Source organism: Anastrepha obliqua, chromosome 1, assembly GCF_027943255.1.
Source record: "Anastrepha obliqua isolate idAnaObli1 chromosome 1, idAnaObli1_1.0, whole genome shotgun sequence".
NCBI lineage: Eukaryota > Metazoa > Arthropoda > Insecta > Diptera > Tephritidae > Anastrepha > Anastrepha obliqua.
Genome location: NC_072892.1, coordinates 40,704,354 through 40,724,539, shown reverse-complemented (window position 1 = coordinate 40,724,539; position 20,186 = coordinate 40,704,354). Strand labels below are relative to the sequence as shown.

Genomic DNA, 20,186 nt, shown 5'->3' with positions numbered 1-20,186 from the left:
CAACACACACATACAACTTATTAGTGTAATGGCCAAAACGATGTTCTGTATAAACAAAATTTAATGTTTCTTCAAGCTATGGTAGAAAATAAATATCGCTCATTTCTGTGCTTTGTATTTGACGTTCTTTCTGCCATGAAAAATCTTTTCATAAAAAATCATTTGTCGTTCGGAGGCAGCACAAAGTAGTAGGTACCTCCACATTTGTGGAAAAATAATATCAAGACGCACACCACAAATGGGAGGAGGAGCTCGGCCCACTTTTATATGCTTACAAATTTGTGAGTGCGACTTGCGTCTATCAAAAAGTGATCGAATTGGTTTCTTATTCCCCATTCGCTAGACAACCAAGTACTCAATAATATTTCATATCATAGAACCTTATACTACACCTCATCATATCTCGCACTGGTTTCATCGATCGTTTGTTTTGGCCAAGATCTCTTCTTTTCTAACAATTTTATTAAATTTTTCAAGACCGTTTTCAATTTTTGCAATAATGGCTTTTAGAAGCGACCAAGGGTCACATCGTCCAACTGTGCGGTCGTGGATTCAGGTGAAGTTAATGATAAATGAGTCTCTCATGCGTATGGATTGTGGTGATATGTTTATTAACCGAAGCCGATCTTCATCATTCAACCCCGAAATCGGCTAAAGGTACACAAATATTTTGGATGTTATCGATATCCGATACTCAGATCTTCCATGTAACTCAACCGTTAAATTGCGTTGATTCCAACCAATGTTTCCACGAGTGCACATCGAACAAATTATTGTCCTTTGTAGTTTGCCATGGTCTGAGTCAAAATATTAGACTCATCTGAGGTTCTTAGAAATTTTTTGAATAGCAGGCTATCCACCTCCTTCTATCGTATCCTTAATTAAAAACTCCACACTGACAGATTACTGACTCACTCACGGGTTGGTGACTGTGCTCGGACTTCACGAACTTAGCGTTGAGAGTCGGGATCAAATGTAAAAGTCCAACTACAAGGGCATACCCAAAATTGTTGCGGACTTCATATATGAACTTTTCGCAAATGGTTGAATAGATAATTCATTTGAAAATTTGTTTTGAAGAGTGTTTCAAGAATATGTTAAATATTTAGTTTTAAAGAATAATAAAGAAAGGGAGCATACAGGTCAAGGGGAAAGAATTAATTTTACGCAGATATGATGATGCATGGTATTTCTTTGTCTTGCCTACAGAATTGGTTTTTAGACATCGGGTGTTTTTTTAGCTGCATGAGAACTATCGATATCGCTAACTATGGTTTGACAGATGAGAATCGCAAGCTGTGTTGGTATTTCTGTTCAGTAAGGTTTGACAAGTCATCATGAATCATTTAACGCCAGAACAACGCTAATTATGGAAATTCACCAAAAAAGGCATAAATCTGTTCGCGAAGTTCTTTCGAAAAGATAAAGGATGGCGAGAGCGATCGAGCCATGCTGACTAAATTTTTGTTTCCAAAAAACAATCAGCTAAACATCGACGACATTTGGTTCCAATAAGACGGCGCAACTTAACATACAGCGTGCTTAACCTCTTAACCGCTTGAACAGAATTGCAGCGGATTGCGGGTAATGGGTTGACGGATACCCGCTGTCAAAATTAGAACACATTTCTTCTTCTTCGATTTTGTCCGAGTTTAACAAAGTCGCCAGTCGTTTCTTTCTCGTGCTAACCGGCGCCAATTGTACACTCCAAGTGAAGCCAAGTTCTTCTCCACCTGATCTTTCCAGGGAGGCCTTCCTTTTCCTCTGCTACCACCAGCTGGTACCCGCATCGAATACTTTCAAAGCCGGAGCGTTTGTATCCATTCGAACGACATGACCCAGCCAACGTAGCCGCTGGATCTTTATTCGCTGGGCTATGTCGTCGTAAAGCTCATACAGTTCATCGTTCCATCGCGTGCGATATTTCCCGTTGCCAACGTGCAAAGGTCCAAAAATCTTACGCAGAATCTTTCTTTCAAACACTTCAAGCGTCGCTTCATCGGATGTTGTCATTGTCCAAGCTTCTGCGCCATACGTTAGGACGGGCATGATCAGAGCCTTGTGTTAGAGTGTTAGTTTTGTTCGTCGAGAGAGGACTTTACTGCTCAGTTGCCAACTTAGTCCAAAGTAGCACTTGTTGGCAAGAGAGATTTTACGTTGGATTTCAAAGCTGGCATTGTTATTGGTGTTAATGCTGGTTCCTAAATATACGAAGCCTTTTAAAACCTCGAAATTATAACTGTCAACAGTGACGTGGGTGCCGATACGCGAGTGCGCCGACTGTTTGTTTGAAGACAGGAGGTACTTCGTTTTGTAATCGTTTACCACCAGACCCATTCGCTTTGCCTCTTTATCCAGTTTGGAGAAGGCAGAACTAACAGCGCGGTTGTTAAGGCCGATGATGTCAATATCATCGGCATACGCCAACAATTGTACGCTCTTATTAAAATATTGTGCCTGAGCGATTAAGTTCTGCGGCTCGTACGATGCTCTCCAACATCAGGTTAAAGAAGTCACACGACAGCGAGTCACCCTGTCTGAAACCTCGTTTGGTATCAAACGGCTCGGAGAGGTCCTTTCCAATTCTGACGAAGCTGGTGGTGTTGAGCAACGTCATCTTGCAAAGCCGTATTAGTTTTGTGGGAATACCAAATTCAGACTTTTTGTACAAAATGTCAGCTCAAAACCAGTCCGTCCCCGTCACAGTTGTGATTAACCGACCGAAATTTCTGACGGAAGTGGATTGATTGATCAAGCTCGGACCTAATGGTCTCAAGCGAACAGCGCTCGCGTGCAGTGAACATACTAGAATGCGCCACCGAGTACGAACCAACCTGAGTGCTGTTCACAGGTTTCGACATGTTTGTATTATTGTACATACGCCACATGAACGAACCGTGCTTGCCAATCGCTACTTGTTATTTTTTTTTATTTATATTTTTAAATAATATAAACTTAAAGAAATACAAAATAAAGAAATACAAACTTTAAACAAATGCAAAATAAAAAAAAACCTGATGTTTTTGGTTACATTTTTGTGAAAAAATCCGAGCGTCAAGTGGTTAGCAATCGATTTATTGCAGTATTTAAAACACCATTAACGCCATATGACCAAATTCATTGGAAAAATAGTCAAAAGTACAATACTAATCAAATGGACCATGCAGCTCGTAGCCGCGGCGGACATATGTACATGTGCCGAATATCATATTCCAAAAATAAGTGCCATGAAATTATCTACCAGATTATAATAAAAAAACTCATTCCAACAATATTTCTCTTCTCTCACCTGAAACATACCAATGTTTTTTTTTTTTTCAAATTTTGCTACCCTTCTCATTTCTCCATGAATTGCAGTAATTGGAAGTTGATGTCCACATTCATGCATACATACATACATACATATTCGTTGCATTGCATTGCTCCATCATCCAAATCATCACTTCAACAGTATCTATGTAATTGTATATGTATGTCAGTGGTGTAAGCTCATTTCTGCTCCAAATAATTGTATTTAATCAATGTTCACATTGGCTACCCCACAATACACCAACACACACATTCATACATATATTACATATCTACTTAGAATTGCTGGTATATGTTGGCGAATGTAAATACTAAATAGTTTTGTTTATTTATTTGTTATAATTATTATTTTAATTTTATTTTTTACGCATTTCTTTTACTAACATATTTCCATTCCATTCTATTAGGAAACTCATTGTGTGTGGCCAGTGAACGTTTGGTAGCCGCCACAGCGATGATGCGGCTCAGTCAATCGTTGGGCGGAAAAAATGCCAACACTGATGGCATGGAAGGAATGCTGGAGTATCCTTTCTTAACCATGACAAAATATCCTCCTGGCTTCATATTGCATTTAGGTGCCACTGTAGCAGCGCGTTCGGTGAAATTGTTAGAGCGTGTACCCAATCCCGACGAACCCGAAGTACGTGACTCGTGGTGGACAGAATTGCGCATGGAAATACGTTCGCATGCGCGCGCCCTTGGCTGTAATGTCGTGTTGGGCTACTCTGAAGCGACGACCATATCGTGAGTGAAAATTTTGATTATTTGTTTCCATTGTATGATATTATGTATGTTGTATGAAAAGAAAGTTATACCTACACATATATATATGTATATATATTAGAGATGTTTAACGGATACTGATCGAACCCGAATCCAATGCCACTCAACCTAATACACTTAACGATCTTAACCAATTTTTGTACTCGATGTGATAGTTGTATACTAGGATGTAATGCCAATATTAGCCGGTGTTCATCCCCAGATATAAATTTCTTATGCTTTTTTTAGTAATTGAAAGTATTTGAATGTACCAAGCTATGATATTAAATAAGCTTTGCTGAACATTAAAGACAACTAGGCTATGAATATGCAGTCCATCGTAGAAAAGTTGCGAATACAACCCTTCGTTACTACTGTAAAAATTTTACTATAACTAGCCTATAGGTTAAACTCGAGGTGCCATAGCATAACGCCATAACCTTAGCCGTGGTCTGAGCCATGACGATATTAGCTGCCATCTGTTATTGGTGCCATAGCCATAAATAGCTTATATTTACGGGCATTGTCAATTATTTGTTCATTTCGAAAATGCAGAAAGTAAAGAAAAGATAACAGCAATGTGCAATGCTTAATATTAATGCATTATCAACCACAATGCAGCAAATTAGCAATCAGCTGTTTGTGGTTATGGGGAAAACCAAAATTCAATTGATATCTATGGTTACGGTTATGGTTATGATATTATGTCATGGAACCACTAATCAATTGCCATGTTTGCCCCTAACATTGGTTGGAACAGCTGATTTATTGGTTGTTTAACAAGTTTTGCGGTTCGATAAGAAAAACACAATTTTATGGTTTGAAATACACATTTATTATTCAGTAAAGTCTCCCTGAAAATCAATACACTTGTTCCAACGAGATTCCAATTTATGAATTCCGTCGCTGAAGTGAGAATCTGGAAGGGCTGCAAAATAGGCTTCCATAGTTGTTATAAAACAGATGGAAGTCGCTAGCGGCCGAATATGGTGAATACGGTGGCTAGTGGATGCTCCAACAATTCGAACTTTAATTTATGGATTTCAGCCATTATCAAAATGCTCTGTGATTGTATTGTCTAGATGAAAAAGATTTTTTTCTTTTGCAAACTGTGTCTTTCTCCACGAATTTTAACTGGTGTAAAAAGTTACAATAATATTCAGAATTTATTGTTTTACCAGTTTGCAAGTAATCCACAAACAATATTCCTTTCGCATGTCAAAAAAGCGATGCTAACACCTTCTTGGACTATTTCTGGACACGAATTCGTTTCAAAGCCGAATAACCAGGTTTGCAACTGTGTTTAGTCTCTTGTCTTCATTTAGGATCATGGTGATGGTCCCAAGTCTAATCCATGTGATGAATCGACGCACAAAATCCACTTTATCCCGTCGAAAAAGCTCTAAATGTTGCTGAGAAAGTCTTATTCGAATGTGCTTTTGTTCCAGTGTTAGCAAATGCGGCACTCATTGTGCACACAGCTTTCAGAAACCCAATGCTTCTGTCAAAATATTGCTTACAGTGTTGCTGATTGATATTGGTGAGATGCCCTCTTTCAGCTACTCGTCGATTTTCCAATACGATATTTTGTATGTTTTCCACGAGATCTGGTGTTGTTGCTGTTTTTGGACGTCTTTAACGTGGATCGTCTTCAAGGCTTATACGACTACTTTTAAATTCAGCAATCCATCTTTCTAAAGCGTTTTTCAATAGGTGCGCTTCAACTTTTTTCCGATAGGGAGGGCGAACGCCGCAATATTTTTTATTTTTCGCTTGTCATTTGTAAACTTCATTAGTATACATTTCATCATGGAACGCTACACACTTGAGCAACGCTTGCAAATCATTGAATTTTATTATAAAAATGCGTGTTCTGTTAAGAAAGTTTAAAGTCGAAAAATCATCTTCAGTGATGAAGCTCACTTTTGGCTCAATGGCTTTGTCAACAAGCAAAATATGCGTTACTGGGCAGAAAGCAATCCACACGTGATTCATGACGCACCGTTGCATCCCGAAAAAATCACTGTTTGGTGCGGTTTACATGCCGGCGCCACGTTACTGTGAATGGAAATCGATACCGCGACATGATAAACGATTATTTTTGGCCGCAATTGAATGGTATGGACTTAGACGACATGTGGTTTCAACAGGACGGGGCCGCAAGCCACACAGCACACGCTACAATTGATTTGTTGAAGAGTAAGTTCGATGAGAACTAGACTATTTTTTTTGGGGTTGTGTGAAGTCATTGGTCTACAGTAACAAGCCGGCGACGATTTGTGAGCTCAGAGCCAATATTGAACGCGAAATTGCTGGAATTTCGGCCGATTTATGCAAAAGAGTGGTCGAAAATTGGGTTCAACGTTTGGACTTCGTAAAACGTGCACGCGGTGGTCATGCAAAAGAAATCGAATTTCATACTTAAATGTATTATATATGTATGTTCAAACTCGATAATAAAAAAAAATTAGTTAAAAAAGTCAAACCGTTTGTGTTTTATTCGAAAAAAAAGTTGAAGCGCTCTTACTGAAAAACGCGTTACTGTACTAATGGATGGCGAAAAGTTCTTATACACTTTCAACATCCGTTCATAAGGCTTCGTTCCTTTGCTTTTAAACCTTCCAAAAATAAAAATTTCTTCATATACGTTAATATGAAGAGTCTACCAACGTAACAACAAAAATTGAGGGTAGTAGCAACGCTCTCTCTTATCGAACCGCTAAATTGATTGAACAACCAGTATATGGTTATGGCACCTTTAGTTTAACCTTGAATCCATGTGAACTCGAAAAATACTGATAATTTAACACCAGCTGACGTGGGGGGAGTGCGGTAATATTTTTGAATGAAGAACATTAAGAAAATGCATGCATACTACAAATGCAACGAAAAACACTTTAATACTTTTAATACTTTCAAAATTCTTAATTGTTAAACTAGTCAGTTTTTGCAAAATTTTCCTAATAGAGTAAACCTGAATTGAAGCAAACATAGAAATTATGCACTGATAACACTAGAGCTCGACCCGAAAATAAGAAAAGACCAGCAACCAAAATGGGTTATTTGACTTAATGAACTTCATTAAAACAAGAAAAGGGTTGAAGTTCAGGCGGAAAACGAAAAATTGAAATGCGACCAGGCAGTAGGTAAAGATATTTATATATACATATATACATATATATATATATATAAGTGTTTATATCTCTAAGATTATCCCTTAAACCAATTCTATGCATTTTTTCTTTATCAGTTAGTTTTGAAAATTACCGCTGTGTAGAAGGTGGGCGTTTTATGAACCAATGTCAACAAATTGAAATATTTTAGCCTCTTTTGAATTTGTATTTACTATATAGTTTTATCATACTATATATACATATTAGAAGTATTTAATTTTTTAATACAACTTCCTTCATCATTATCATACGTACATTTATTTGTATTTAATCAAAAATCTCCATTTCCATTTTCCTCACTTTCAGTGACGACGTTTGTGTTCTCTCTGCGACAGGAACAGCGGCCGTCATTAATATGGCCTATAACCGCTCCGTATCTCAAACTGATATACTCCCCACAGTAGTAAAGCCAGTCGGCATTGGCATTGGTCTGAGTAATACCGGCGTTGTGATGTCTGCCTCACTGGAGGAACGTGAAACACTCAAAGACCTGCGAAACGGCATGGCCAACGATGCAGCCGCATCCATCGCAGTGAAGGACTCGACGATGTCATCATCATTGGGCGCTGCCACACACAGTTCGGTAGGCAAGAAAAATATGCTGCCGCCCAGCATGAATCTTGTGAAAAATTCCGCATGCAGCGTATGTCATGTGCCGTATAATCTTGCGTCGGTGCCGTTTAATGTGAAGATGAAGAAATGCGCTATATGTCGCAAAGGACGCGTACCAGATGTGTTGCTGGCGACACTTGAGGTGCCAGAACATTTGCATGTCACCGGTCGGGGTTGTTTCATGCAAGCGCAAGTGGTACGTGCCAAAAAAGACCTACGCTCAGAACTTAATGCCAAAGAGATATCGGATGGTCTGCCCTTTTTGGAGTACGAATTACATCGTGTGCTTATCAACAAGCTAAAAGCGAAGGGTATGAATGCCATTTTTGGTTTGAGAGCGCAAGTAGCTATAGGTGAACGAATGATTGCACTAATAGCGACGGGCACAGCACTCTTCCTCACCGCTCTGCCAGTGCCTCAGGTGCCAAAGATTGTGGCTGGCAATACGTGGACGGATAAACAGAAATTGAATGAATTGCAAAAGAAATTGCAAGAGACATTCGAACGCAATCAGGAAATTTATCAGCTCAAATGTATTGATCCGGATTTGATAAGTAGCAGTGGAGCGACACTGGATAAACAATCGGATACTGATGAATCGGATGATGAAGTGATTGAGATCGATTTGAATTGTGGCAATAAAGATACCTGTGTTCTAGAAGTAGATGATATTGAGGATTTAGAAATTATTTCATTGCTCATGGAAACTTATCCACCGGAGGGTTTCCACGTGGTTAACACGCAAAGTGTGCCCGGTATGCTGGATATGGAGGCCGTCAAGAATCTGCAAATGTTTACACAAGTATGGCGCGCCAAATTAGATGTCAGCCAAAATATTAGCGGATTTCCCAAACACTTTCAGCGGTGAGTACGGTTATAATATTTTTTAAACGTTGGAAGTATATACAGGCATCTGCAAGTCTTGAAAATTCAATTGCACTGTCATGAGTATTTCAAGGAAGTGAGCGAATGTTGTGGAGTGTGTATCAAACATTTTTATAGTTTTCGACAAGCCTTTCAGCCCCAAAATGATCAGTCAAATTTAATGAGAAACTTTTTTTTATCAGATTGCATTATCATACCATGCCTCGAGACAGTCGTTGCTAAAAACCACTTTGATTTATTTGCTTATGTTCCATTTACAAAATAAAGATCGAACGCACATTCTCCAGTTTATGAGTCTATTAGCCACGGACAAGCATTCCCAGTTATTTGGCGAAATTTCTTGAATAGATATTTTTATATTTATAATACAAGAACGGAGTTGAACTAAAATTTAAAAAATCGTCTAACCACCAATATCGAGAAATCTTCAACCTGCCTAATGTGAACTAAAAAGCTGTTGTTAGACGCGTCTTTAACAACTTCTTAAAGAAATATCTGTCCTGCCATACTCACCATTCTGTCTCAAAGGTGAAATCCTCCAATTGGAATTGCGGGCGCTGTTGATAGTGACCGGGGATTAATTTCTACCCAATCAGTTTGGAAATCATACATTTCTAATACATGGGCATCGAAGATTTGCTTGTCTGAGTATACTACTGTTGGCAAAAAGTAAGGTGAATTTGGTTGTAAAATGAAAAATCTTTATTTATTCTTGTCAATCAATTTCACCACCTTCAAAATAATCCCCTCTCGATGAAATACACTTATGCCAACGATTTTTCCAATCCCCGGAAACATGCCAAACAGTCCATCTCCGGTATAACCATCAGCACCTTCTTCGATTCAGCTTTTATCTCCTCAATCGATTCGAAACGCGTTCCCCGGAGTGGTCTCTTGAGTTTTGGGAATAGCCAGAAGTCACACGGAGCCAAATCAGGCGAATACGGTGGTTGCGGAACGATATGCGTGGAATTTTTGGCGAAATGGTCACGAAGAACGAGTGCAGTGTGAGACGGTGCATTATCGTGATGAAAAAACCAAGAGTTGTTGGCCCATAATTCTGGTCTTTTTAGACGAATTGCTTCACGTAAACGAAGCATAACGCTCAAATAATATTCCTTATTAACAGTTTGGCCAGGTGGAAGGAATTCATAGTCCACCACACCACGAAAATCGAAAAAAACTGTCATCATGACCTTTATTTTTGAACGACTTTGGCGTGCTCTTTTCGGTCTGGCCTCGCCTTTAGCACGATATGCGCTTGATTAGTCGGTTGTTTCAGGGTCGTAAGCATAAATCCAAGTCTCATCTCCCGTAATGATGCATTTGAGCTTGTCCTGATAGTCTGAAAGCATTGTTTCACACACATCAACGCGACGACTTTTTTCCAAGAAATTGAGAGTTTTCGGTACCAAACGAGATTTGACTTTTCGTAGGCCCAAATGGTCTTTCAAAATGGTTTTCACAGATACTTCTGATATTCCGATCATATCAGTAAGGTCTTTAACAGTCAACCGACGATTTTTGAGCACTAACTTCTTCACTTTATTGACGTGTTGGTCATCTGTTGACGTCGATGGTCGTCCGGAGCGCTCCAAGTCATCAACACGTTCTCGACCGTCTTTGAAGTCTTTGTACCACTTATAAACATTTTTCTGCGACATGGTCGAATCACCAAATGCCTTTCATTCCGCAAACAAAATTTGATGGCACTTCTCTGCTCAATCAAATCAGACATTGTAAAAATCGAAAAATGCACTCTTGGTCGTTTGGTAAACACAAGCGTAAATATATTACTGATAATGACATTCACATGAAAGTTGGCCCAGATGTTATTAACAGTGCTGCCAACTCATGAAAATCCCGCGAAGTTTGACAAATAAATTCACCTTACTTTTTGCCCACAGTAGTATATATATATATATATATATAATGGGCCTCACACCCTGTTTGGGTGTTTGTCCGAGCTCCTTCTCCTATTTGTGGTGTGCGTCTTGATGTTGTTACAAAAATTGAGGGACCTGCAGTTTCCAGCTGCGATTAATGGTGCGGTGCCTTAGCCATGACCGTAACCATAGCAATCAGCTCTTCTGATCAAACATATGGTGCCGCACCATAACGTCGTAACCATAACCGTAGCCGTATGCATCTATTGAACTATGGGTTTTCTCCGTAGCCGTAGGCAGCTGTGAAATACTTTACATTTGCTTTAACATTTGCGATAGAAATTTAAATATTAGAAATGAACGATTAGCAATTAATTAACTTAGTGGCAAATTATCCGTGTTTTTATCACAAAATGCAAATATCCATTAATTACACTTCAATATCAGCTGTTTATGATTAAGGCTATGGCGTTATGGCTACGACACCACTAATTCCAGCTTTAATCCGATTCCGAAGCAAAATGTTTTTTATGAGGAGCTTTTTCATGGCAGAAATACTCTTAGAGGCTTGCCATTGCCATTGCCAAAAAACTTTGTCTATCATTTTGGTGTTTTATGTACGGAGATTTGAACCTACGCACTTCCGCGCGTACCAACCCATTCGGCTACGGCTGCCGCCTGTTTAAGTATACGTACTCATTTATTAGCCTCTCTGCAAGAAACTAGGTATTATTCGTAATTTGTGCATATTAAATTCTAACCTCAAACAAAAAAAAAACTTTAAAATGTAGTACAGTAGGTTCTGTTTTTATGCGGTAGATACGTTCCGCAAGAAACAGCATAAAGAAAAAACAGCATAAAAAAAGCTACTAGTTCTATAGTAAAACTATAGATACGTTTCAAATGCTAAAACCGCATAAATCTGAAATAATCGCATAAAAAAGGGCACTAGTCCCATATTATTACTATAGATACGTTCCATAGACCGCATGAATCTGAAATAATTAAATAAAATCGCATAAACAAAATATTGTATCTTTGAAAATTATATCTTTATATATCTTCCATACTTGTAGGGTTAGCATTTCTGATGCAATCTGTGATGAGTTTTTGCTTAGCTGGTTTAGAATCTTGTTTATATGTACAATTCCCCATAGGTCGACATGCATTTTGTAATTTAAAAAAAAACCGCACTATTTCAAAACCGCATAAAAAAAAGCCGCATAAAAACAGAACCTACTGTATATTGTTCCAGTAGTATCGTATGTACATAAACCTCAAACATTTTTAGAATGTAAAATACTTTTTTGCATTCGTACTATTTTTTTGTACATAAACTCCAACATCGAGAAATTTTGAAAATTTTTTGCTTCTTCGCCAATTTCGGATATTAAACTTAAATTTCCAAAAAAAATTCAGACATGCGAACTGCCTATTTTCGTCTCTGCCAATCTAGAAAAAGAAACTCAAACCTTAAAAAAATTAAAATAAAATATTTTTTTTGCGTTTTCGCCAATTTTATTATAATACATAAAACTCAAACCACCAAAAATTGTGAATATGTAAATATTTTTTTTTTTTTACTTCTGAAAAGAGTAATTTTTGCTTCTTCGTCAATAAATTCTGACCTGCAAAAAGTTCAAAACTGTATTCGCCATTTTAAAACGATAAACTCTAACCTCGAAAAATTAAGTAATGCCACTTAATTTTTTTGTGCTTCGCCATTTTTTGTACATTTTACTCTAAACTTGCAAAATTTTAAATTTTTTGTGAATCAAAATTATGAAAATATGTGTGATTATTCGCCATTTTAATTTAAAATTGCCCAATTTTGTATGTTTACAGACTTTTGCAGACGATTTACTTTAAATTACGCACAATGATACCCTGTGCGATATGCGATCTGAGATTCCGACTCGATCTGCCAGAAAGTGTAAGTGCTTGAGTGTTACTTTCTTTCATCTTCTTTTCTCTGCATTTCTAATTATAATAATTTAATCGTTCAGGATCAAATTCAGCTGCTAGTCACTGGCATGGCGCTCGGTCTGGGCGATGCAAATAAATTCAAATATCGTCGTAAGGCAGCAGCTACCGGCATAACGAACGGGACAACTGCCGATGTACCCGATACTAATGGTCTGTCTGTAGGCAATAAACGTACGCTACAAGAAGAGGACTACATTTTTCCACTCGACGAAGACCAAATGGTTGAAACGCCAACACCCACGTCAAATTTACCACCCTATGGCTTAAATAGCTTCAAATTGTCGAAAACATCACCATCACGACAGCAGAGCAAGAAAGGAAGTGCAATTAACCGCAATTATTATGTGAGTAAAGAGTAATAAAAAGTAATATTTATGATATGCATACTAATACATACATACATATAAGTATATATTTACATATGAACTTTTTTTACCTAGGAACGCAATATTCTATTAACCGTTTTATTAACTTTTGCAGTTCCCGCTACGCGATCGTTACGGCGTTGATATAACACCGCTCAGTTTCATACCAGGTGGTCGCATTGACAAATATCTGGGAAATTTGAATTTCTTTTTTATACGTGAAACGACCTCAATACGCGAGACTGGTGGCATTAGCGGTTTTGTGCACTCGTTTATAACTGAGGTGAGATTCTTGTGAAATCTACTGCTGCTTTAATGTGAATGTTCATTCCGCGTATGGGATGTTATTGTAGCTTAACAGTGCATGACAGCAAGGCATAATTAGTGTCATACGAGGCTCTGACTTACAGGAATTATGTTTTTTAAGTCAATGTCTATTTTGTATATATGAAGGGTGTCAGAAATGTTCTGAGTCTAAAAAACTTAAGATTAAACTTAAAAACAAAAACAATTTAAATACACTTGTGCTCGCTTCCTTAAGTCACTTTAGGTATTTGCCATATTTTTCATACTCAATTTTTTCGTTTATTTTTTACATATATAAGTAAACCCAAAAAACTTGTAAATCAAAGTTCTAAACTATTTACAACATTCACCTTCTATATTCTTGCCCTGCATTAGCTAGAACCCGAATGAAATGTTTAGGAGCTCTACAATATGAGAGGTTAGAATGTCTCTCGGGGTTAGAGCTTCAGAGCTTACTTAGTTTTGCAAAAGACGCAGGCTTATTACAAGAAGCCTACTACAAGGAAACGTTATGGTCAAGCTCCATCTGGTACCACTAAGGACCAAAAGGTCTATGTGATGGCTTTCAACCAGCCAGGTCAACATAACCTAACCTACAACATTCATAAAAATTGATCGAATTTCTAATAAAATAGAATTTTCAGCTTTTTTATCAGAATATGTAGAAAGCGTATGTGTTTTAAAGCCCATTCCATTTTACTATAATAAAGAGAAAGCAACTAAAATCACGACTTCTTACTGGTTCACAGTTAAGTGCAATACATTTTTCATAACTTTTAACCCGTTTAAGAAATATTTTTCGTCTACACCTTCAAAATGCTTATTAATGGTCGCCTTGTCTAACTTCTCTAACTCAACTTATTACGTTTAACCATCAATTCATTGCATAGATTCTTGTGTCAATTCCAAATCATACTGTCAAATTCAAGTTTCTTTCACAGTCACACTCACTCTGACTCATAAAAAAAAAATAATTATTGGCCCGTACACTTCTGTTAGGTGTTTGGCCGAGCTCCTCCTCCTATTTGTGGTGTGCGTCTTGATGTTGTTCCACAAATGGAGGGACCTACAGTTTCAAGCCGACTCCGAACGGCAGATATTTTTATGAGGAGCTTTTTCATGGCAAAAATACACTCGGAGGTTTGCCATTGCCTGCCGAGGGGCGATCGCTATTAGAAACATGTTTTTTAATATATTAATTTTGCTTTCACCGAGGGGCGATCGCTATTAGAAACATGTTTTTTAATTATTAATTTTGCTTTCACCGAGATTCGAACCAACGACCTCTCTGTGAATTCCGAATGGTAATCACGCACCAACCCATTCGGCTACGGCGGCCGTCTCTGACTCATACACTCTCCGAAATTGTTATAAAGACACCACATATTGACAAGTTTTTACGACAGTCGGTTCTACATTACCGAAACGACACGGATTTATATCCGGCCAAGGACTGTCTCTTCAGCAGCATTCCCCGTATGTAAGTATGGGGAATGTTTATGCTGCTACAACAACAACAACAAGTTTTGACTCTTTCCTTATTTATTTTTTAATTTCGATAATTTTCTTTCCAAAATTTAGTTCATTGTTTAATAAAGACCATAATAATTCAAGTTTCAAATGTTATAACAAAATGGCGCGCATTCGTTATATGGAGAAAATGAGCAACATCTTCAGAGGAAAAAATCAACGAAAATGTTGGGCGACTTCAAACTTGTATTTTGTTATACTAAAATTTAATGGATTATACAACTGCGTACCCAATGTTTTTTTTTTATTTTTTTTTTTTATTTTTATAAATCTTGTACAAAGTTTGAAACTTGGATTTTTTTGTTATTTATTATAGAATTAACTACATTTTTATAAAACAAATATTTAAATTAAAAAATAAATAAGTAAATAGTCAGAACTTGTCTGTATATGGTCGTGCCTTCATAATAATTTCGGGGGGTGAATATCCGATCAGGTATTGTCATTTCAGCAACCGTCACGAAAAATATGTATTACTGCTAAAACAACAACAACAAAAATTTGTGTGTTGTATTTTGTAAATATATATACATGTTTATGAATATACATATACTTATACATATATCTAAAAACACTTATAACGCCTATTAGACGATAACCACAGATTAAATCACTCAGGACTATATTTGTCGAGCTATGCCATTTTTTATAAATTATTTGCGTAAAAATATTATTCTCCCATTTGTATAAATATATATATTTTTTTTGTTGTTTTTCAGTTGCTGGCTGTGGTCCGTGCTCATATATCAGCACTTGGCGGCAATGCTATGGTTTCATTCTATATGAGTGAACTGATTTTGGTCGATAATCAGCATAAAAATCAAGTAAATATATTATTAATTTTACTTACTAAATTTAAGATTTTATATTTTTTTAATTTTATCTTTTCCACATTTTTCAGGGTCAATGTTTGATCAGCATCGGTGGTGATGCTGTTTACGTCTCCTATCACGCCGATGACTGATACACGCGCCTAAAAGGCATCTAGCGCTTATTTTTTGCTAATCGACCGAAGAGTCTATACTACTAAAAGCTACAAGCAGAGTGGATGGATAATAGCTCAATTGTCGCAAAGGGAATATTTTTTTAACGAAACTGTTGAACAAATCAAATTATAGCTTAGGTCGCAACTACTTTACTAAATGTTTGAACGATTTTTCCTTAAAACTCACACGCTTATTATTGTTATCATGCATGTATATATGTATGTATGTATTTGCCACCTGACTGTTTGTTGTACTTCGTTTATTATTGTCGGATATTGCACGCGCCCAAAATTAAGTAACAACATCTGAAATACTTTACGAAGCGAAATATTATATATAAATGTAACAAAAATGCGTAGACAAAAACAAATATTATGATGAACAAGTGTACAGCGTGATTTTTCAATCAAATACAAAAAATAAGCAAAAGCGAAATTAAAATTTAAATAACCAAGCTTAGAAAAATAATACTGCACTCAAATCGAAAAGCATGCTCTCTCTGAAGGATATTAAAATTATACAGAATACATATACATACATACTATATTATAAAAAAAATGTTTTGAATTTACCAGCTGTTAGTTTTGCTGCAAATAGTTTAAAACCTTTGTGAATTGCAATAATTATTGTACTTAATTTGCCAAATGCAAATACATAGATATGTTATGTTGAAATTTTAATAGAAAAAATTGTAGTTAAACGCATAAATATTTTTTTTTTTACTCAATAATTTTGTAAATATTCAATATGATGCGAATTTAAGTGTTTGTCAATATTTGAAGTCGTTAGTTTTTGCAAAAATCCTTTTGGAATATGAACAACTAAAAAGTAATCAAAAGAAAAGTAAAATATGATAAATAGGACTCGGAATTTTAAATTTTAGAAACTACAAGAATAACTGAATATGCAATCACAGAATGGCAATGCACCACAAAATAAAAAAAAGTCATACCAATTGATAACATTAAAAGGTTATTTTACTGCATGTATGTATGCTCGTATATTGTATTCATAACTATACAAATTTGTGAATCTGTTTATACACATACTACATATGTTATTGTTTGTTACTTTTTCTTTTAATTAAAAACCAATTTTTCCACGACATTTATTTTATGCAATAAATATTAAATTAAAAAAAATTAATTGCTACTTATTTTAGCGTAAAATATACCAGAAGTTTTAAATAAATGATTATTGAGAATTGAAAGCGAGAATAGGAGTAATCAACGCAATTTATCGAACCTCTTTTAACTTACCACTGCAGTGCCTTTGTGCCAAGTCTGAAAAGTGACCACAAATGTTAGGAGAATGCTGCTGAAGACATAGCATTTGGCCGGCTATAAATTAGAGTCGTTCCAATAACATGGGATCTACTGTCGTGGGCACCACTTTGTCGCATTGTAAGCTGAAGGGTGCTCCAAAAGTTGCACGCTGCTCGGTTGGTTGTATAACACAGGACTTCGCCCAGAGCAATGCTCCTGGCCCAGGACAGTCACCTTAAAAGCAAACTTTATAGCTTCCTCATCAGATCAAGTCTTAGTTTCAATCCCATTTTTCTACATGATATCCTCTGATAAGTTTGACACGTAATGCAAATAGAGCTTGAATCATGTTCCGTGCAGGTTAATACAGTTATTACAAATAATATGATGGGCGATGGCGTTTCATCATCATATTGGCATTACAGTACGGGATGGATCCTTGCCTCCTCTACAATACGCCTCCATTCTTCTCGATAGCCCGCTTTCGCGCTATTTTGTGAGATTGTTGTCGTTGTAGCAGTATACTTTGCCCGGTTGGTGTAGTGTAAATCACCGGTCGTCTTCGTCTAGCTCATCTAACGGTAGACTGTTTCGACAGGTTGGGTCCATCGGGAGAGGGGTGTTAGATGAGTGGATTTGATGGGGCATGTAAAAAGGTGGTTAGTGTCGTGCGGGATGCCTTCACATGCTGGACATATGTTGTGAGATTCTCCGATGGCGTTTATGGGAGCACAATTGCTCAAGCGCTGTATACATCTCAACCACATAAATAACATTATAATACTTTAAATTTATTGCATCTGTAAACCGCGGAGGACTAAAAATTTACAAAAACATATTTTGTAACTTAAATATAAGAACTATAACTACATGATTACACTATAAGTCTATCAGATTTCGAATAATTTCTTTCTTTCATAAAAACTCACATTGCGAGAAAATGCAATGCATTATCTATAAATGTAGTTTAAGTAGCTTATAGAATACATATAGTCGATTTTTATCCGGCAAATAAGTACATTATGAGCTCATCTGCGCGTCAGTTCACTGTGTCACGCTATTTGCCTATACAAAAGTCTTTGAAAACTACATCCAAAATATCATCAGAGCTCACGTGACCTGTAATGCGTTCAATACATTTGAGCGCATTTCGCAGTTTTTGTGCCGAAATAGCTATATCAGGAAATATATCAGGCGCATATTCATCCAAGAAGATATTTAAGTGTTCGATGCAACGCTCTAACTGTTGACGATAGCGCGTATGTGTAATGCGCGGGTTTTCGGCGGACGGTTGACCGCAGCTGTGAGAAATGGAGTAGATTATATTAATAAGTAAATCAACCAGCAATCACATATATTAGAACTTACAGCTCGCTTAGCAATTCTTCAAAGTGCTTTAGAAAGGTTTCCATATGAATGGCAGTTGGTTGCTTGCAAGAGATATGCAGCACATTTTCAACTTGCATCAACTTTTGTAATTCTGTCGTTGAGAGTAAATCAGTTTTGTTTGCTATTAATTTTATACGCTTGCCCGTTAACATACTAGCATCTAAATCCAATTGCTGTAGGTAGGTAGACTGGTATTTGTCACATGTTCCGTTGCTGGTCGTAATATTTGCGCACAGTTCACGGGCGTCCGTGAGCAATAGTATTAGATCAGCATTGAGTAGACATTCTTTTGCTCTATTTATGCCTTCCAATTCGACGATATCCTGCGTTTGCTTACGCAAACCTGCCGTATCGGCAAATACGACAGGGTAGCCACCAAAATTATGTGTACTTTCAATGATGTCCCGTGTAGTCCCTGCTATAGACGTTACAATAGCTACTTCCCGTTGACACATCATATTCAGGAAGCTACTTTTACCTACATTTGGTGCACCAATAATAGCGGTGCGTACTCCATTTCTCAACATTTCGCCTTGCCGCTGATCATTCAAATGCCTACGAATTTCACTAATAATACGTCGCAATTCTTTGTTCAACTGGAGCACTACATCGTCTTCAATATTTTCCTCTTCGGCAAAATCTATGTAAGCTTCCAAATGAGCGGCACAGCGTATAAGACGTCTGCGCCAATTGTCATAAACACGGGAGAGCGCCCCCACACTTTGCAGCATAGCCTGTTAACATACGAAAAAGTTAAATATTGTGACAAATTGTAAGAAAAATATTATATAAAACCTGCTTTCGTTGTGCCTCTGTTTCGGCATGTATTAGATCAGCTAATCCTTCAACTTCGGTTAAATCAAGTTTTCCACCGTAGAAGGCGCGTTTGGTGAACTCTCCAGCAGATGCAGGCCGTAGACCAGGCACCTTTCCTAAAGCATCCAGAATTGCGGCAATTACAGCTAGAGAACCGTGGACTTGAAATTCGCATGAATCTTCTCCCGTAAATGAAGCAGGCCCAGGAAACCATAGAACAAGTCCTTTATCAATTATTTCTTTAGTTTCAGGATGATAGAGAGATTTGAGATAGGCATAACGCGCTTTCGGCTCATAAGAAGAACCGACCACAGCTTGTAAAGCATGCTTGGTGCGCGGACCAGAGACGCGTATGACTGACACACCACACTTGCCATGACCTGAAATGGACATTTTTAGTTAATAACTAAACTAATATATTACTCCATACTTGTAATTTACCTGAACTTAAACTGTATATTGTGCAATCTGCAATATTTTTAGATATGCTACTTGCGTACCGATGAAAATATCTACAAGTATTTGTTATTTTGTGAATACAATTCATTATAAATTAGAATAAATAAGTTTACAAACGAAGAATAGTAAACACAAAGTACAGCTGATTAGAGTGCAATACAGCTGATTAGAGTTTTTTAAGGAGAAAGAAGAACATTGTAGTTAATCGGAAACAGCAGTAATTAATCGATACATTCGGAATCATTTGAAACATCATTTAAACAAATAATTTGGTACAAAAAATTAAGTACTACGGAATAAGTACAGAATTTACCTCCTGATCATTAAAAATATTTAAAATTTTTTTAAATTAGACAAATTCGTAAAATCATTACCTTTGATCTCACAAACTTTGTTTTCAAATTTTATAGTTACAAACGTACTTAAATTAAAAATTTTAAGTCTAAACTCAGAGGCA

General features: G+C 36.9%; 2 protein-coding genes across 5 annotated transcripts in view; one reads left to right on the top strand and one right to left on the bottom strand.

The window, feature by feature from the left end:
- Positions 1-16,894, top strand: part of LOC129237379 (C2 domain-containing protein 5) — a 31,943-nt gene extending 15,049 nt beyond the window's left edge. For all 3 annotated transcript variants that reach the window (XM_054872212.1, XM_054872124.1, XM_054872292.1), the window contains 7 exons: positions 3,717-4,053; positions 7,551-8,720; positions 12,473-12,560; positions 12,634-12,957; positions 13,094-13,261; positions 15,534-15,638; positions 15,716-16,894. In XM_054872212.1, coding sequence (XP_054728187.1) covers positions 3,717-4,053; positions 7,551-8,720; positions 12,473-12,560; positions 12,634-12,957; positions 13,094-13,261; positions 15,534-15,638; positions 15,716-15,778 — 2,255 coding nt within the window. In that variant the 3' untranslated portion in view covers positions 15,779-16,894. The remainder of the gene's footprint in view (positions 1-3,716; positions 4,054-7,550; positions 8,721-12,472; positions 12,561-12,633; positions 12,958-13,093; positions 13,262-15,533; positions 15,639-15,715) is intronic.
- On the bottom strand, positions 16,887-19,860 carry LOC129237554 (tRNA modification GTPase GTPBP3, mitochondrial). Of its 2 annotated transcripts, XM_054872497.1 has the most exons (5): positions 19,712-19,860; positions 19,250-19,650; positions 18,609-19,188; positions 18,434-18,545; positions 16,887-18,366 (listed from the first exon to the last, which is right to left on the bottom strand). In XM_054872497.1, the coding sequence occupies exons 1-5, from the start codon at positions 19,815-19,817 to the stop codon at positions 18,123-18,125; spliced, it is 1,443 nt and encodes a 480-aa protein (XP_054728472.1). In that variant the 5' UTR covers positions 19,818-19,860; the 3' UTR covers positions 16,887-18,122. The 2 variants fall into 2 exon arrangements, with proteins under 2 accessions (XP_054728472.1, XP_054728385.1); XM_054872410.1 differs by having other exon boundaries at positions 16,888-18,366; positions 18,434-19,188.
- Between the last annotated feature and the right edge of the window lie 326 nt (positions 19,861-20,186).

Coding starts and splice junctions, on each gene's coding strand:
- LOC129237554 (XM_054872410.1), bottom strand. CDS start 19,817: ATGAATTGTATTCACAAAATAACAAATACTTGTAGATATTTTCATCGG. Junction 19,651..19,711: donor AATATACAGTTTAAGTTCAG/GTAAATTACAAG, acceptor TGTCCATTTCAG/GTCATGGCAAGTGTGGTGTG. Junction 18,367..18,433: donor GAAGAATTGCTAAGCGAGCT/GTAAGTTCTAAT, acceptor CATTTCTCACAG/CTGCGGTCAACCGTCCGCCG.